The sequence below is a fragment of the Echinops telfairi genome, unplaced genomic scaffold, assembly GCF_000313985.2.
Source record: "Echinops telfairi isolate 266 unplaced genomic scaffold, ASM31398v2 ScPeMD7_8;HRSCAF=38, whole genome shotgun sequence".
NCBI classification, from domain to species: domain Eukaryota; kingdom Metazoa; phylum Chordata; class Mammalia; order Afrosoricida; family Tenrecidae; genus Echinops; species Echinops telfairi.
Genome location: NW_022103905.1, coordinates 10,250,981 through 10,253,137, shown reverse-complemented (window position 1 = coordinate 10,253,137; position 2,157 = coordinate 10,250,981). Strand labels below are relative to the sequence as shown.

The following is a 2,157-nucleotide window of genomic DNA, read 5'->3' as shown; positions in this document are numbered from 1 at the left end:
TTTTTAAATCTTTAAAAAATTAAATTAAAATTATGTTGGTAGTATTCGTATTATAAACACTTTAATATATTGGTATGTATTCATAGAGATAGTATTCCATAACGGTAATAATAATCCTTACCAAATGATTAATGGTTTATTTAAAAAACATTTGCAGACCTTTTGACCCTCAGTATTATGAAGATGAATTTGAAGATGAGGAAATGTTGGATGAAGAAGGTAGAACCAGGTTAAAATTAAAGGTAACGTTCTAGGCTTTACTCTTATTTTCTTTTGCAAAATCGAACCTGAACTAACTTGCGCTTTGGGAAATGAGGTTTCGTTCCCCCAGTTCCCTGTACTATCCGCGAATGACTAGTCTACGTCCTCAGAATAATTTTAGGAACGAAAACACATACCCACTCCTCACTTATCAACACCGTTACATTCCAAGGACTAGGTTGTTGTATGAAATAGCTCTTACGCTTCAGTGACTAAATGCACCTTAAGCCCCAAGGAGTCACTTTGGGGACCAGCTGGTGGGGCAGCGCCCTCTCCTGCAGCTGCCTTCATTGTCTGCACTGTGACTTCAGGTAGGCCGCCGGCTTGTGCTGCTTCAAAGCACAGGCAAAGGTGATTGGGTCAGGATTTGCAGCCAGGAGGAGGTCCTCCGCCGTTTCTGAGGTGGGTTCTTGCCACCCAAAACCAGCGTCTAACATCAGAAGGGTCAGTAGGCGCAGTGGTTCCAGTTCTGGTCTCGTGTCCAAGGAGGCAGGCGTTCCCAGAGGCAATTCGTCACACATTCCATCTCTTCATCCTCTTCCCAGTCTCCTTCTCTGTGTGTTTGCTCCAGGTGAACGGAGATCCAAATATTATGCTCTGGATGGCTGCCTGGAAGCTTTTAAGACCCCTGTGCTCCTCAGCAAACCAGGAGGCAGAACAGAAGCATTCAACACTTTTATCAGGCCACTTAAGTGGGATGCCCCAGGAAACACCCTAAATATCCAAACCAAGGAACCAAATTCCATAAGGTGTTTATACATAGACTGCCCGGGAAACTACTCTGTCGTTGTAAATAACGTCTGTGAAAAGTTTTGGCAATTCAAGTTTTTATAGTTGTTCAACTTATTGACAGCAGTGGCAATACTTGGCTGTATAACTCCACCCTTGATGAGATTCCTCTGTCACCATCCGTTCTGTGGGAGAAAGCCATGGCAGGGGTGCAGTACAGATCACGGTCTTGGAAGCCGCATGGGGCGGGTCCACCTCACTGTGCACGGTTGCTGTGAGTGGGAATAGACTTGCCGGCACTAGGGTGGGTTTAGGCTTTGGATGGCTCATGACCCTGAGCGTTTTCATGTATGTAGTGGCCACTGGGAGGTGTCTTCTCAGGTCTGTGCTACACTATGAAACAGCGACACTTCCGAGTACGACATGTGGATGTTTAGCGCAGGCTGCATCCTTTTAAAACATGAGTGTTGGATGGGAACGGATTCTGAACCCTTCGTTTTGTGACTGTGTTTAAAGATGAGGCTGGCCAGTTTGAAGTCTCCTTAAGATTTTGAATAGAGTCCATTTGTGGTCTAGATAACTAGTGAACAAGGAGTTCTTCTGAACAGTGAGCACTGTGTGCCTCTGGGTCAGCCTGTCTTGGCTGTACTTTCATGCGCCTTTCAGCCCAGTGCGCTGACGCAGGCAGCATGCCCTATCCGAGCCTCATTGTGATCAGAATCGCCGTACATACTAGAAAGCATTTTCCAGACGAGCTGCTCAGTTCCTAAAAGCCCATCTGTGTTTGAATATTCATATGTGCTAACTTGGCGCCAGAGGGAAGACAGGACTAGTAACAGCAGATTGTTCGTTTTAATTTTTTATGAAGAAAAACTTCAAGCATGTCCAGTTGGAGTAAGATGAGCACAAGCACCGCTCCCTCTCCGCCACCCGTCTCCGCAGTGGTCTGTCTGTGGCCGAGTGCTGCCAGACAATTTTGAAACAACATTCAGACATGACATCATATTTGCCTCATGAACATTTATTGAATTCTTTAACCAGCTGGCTTTATCGTTATTTATCTAGCTAGTGAGGATTAACAAAGGAGGAAACAGATCAAAGTTGGCAGGGAGCCATGTAGGCCTCAGTTGCCAAGACAGTAGTGGCAGGTAAGCGAGCGCAGGCAGG

At 45.7% G+C, this 2,157-nt stretch overlaps 1 protein-coding gene across 1 annotated transcript in view; it reads left to right on the top strand.

Moving 5' to 3' along the window:
* LEO1 (LEO1 homolog, Paf1/RNA polymerase II complex component) overlaps positions 1-2,157 on the top strand; it is a 31,150-nt gene that overhangs the window by 20,161 nt on the left and 8,832 nt on the right. The window contains exon 6 of the mRNA XM_013006337.2: positions 158-242. Within this exon, the coding sequence (XP_012861791.2) occupies positions 158-242 (85 nt within the window). The remainder of the gene's footprint in view (positions 1-157; positions 243-2,157) is intronic.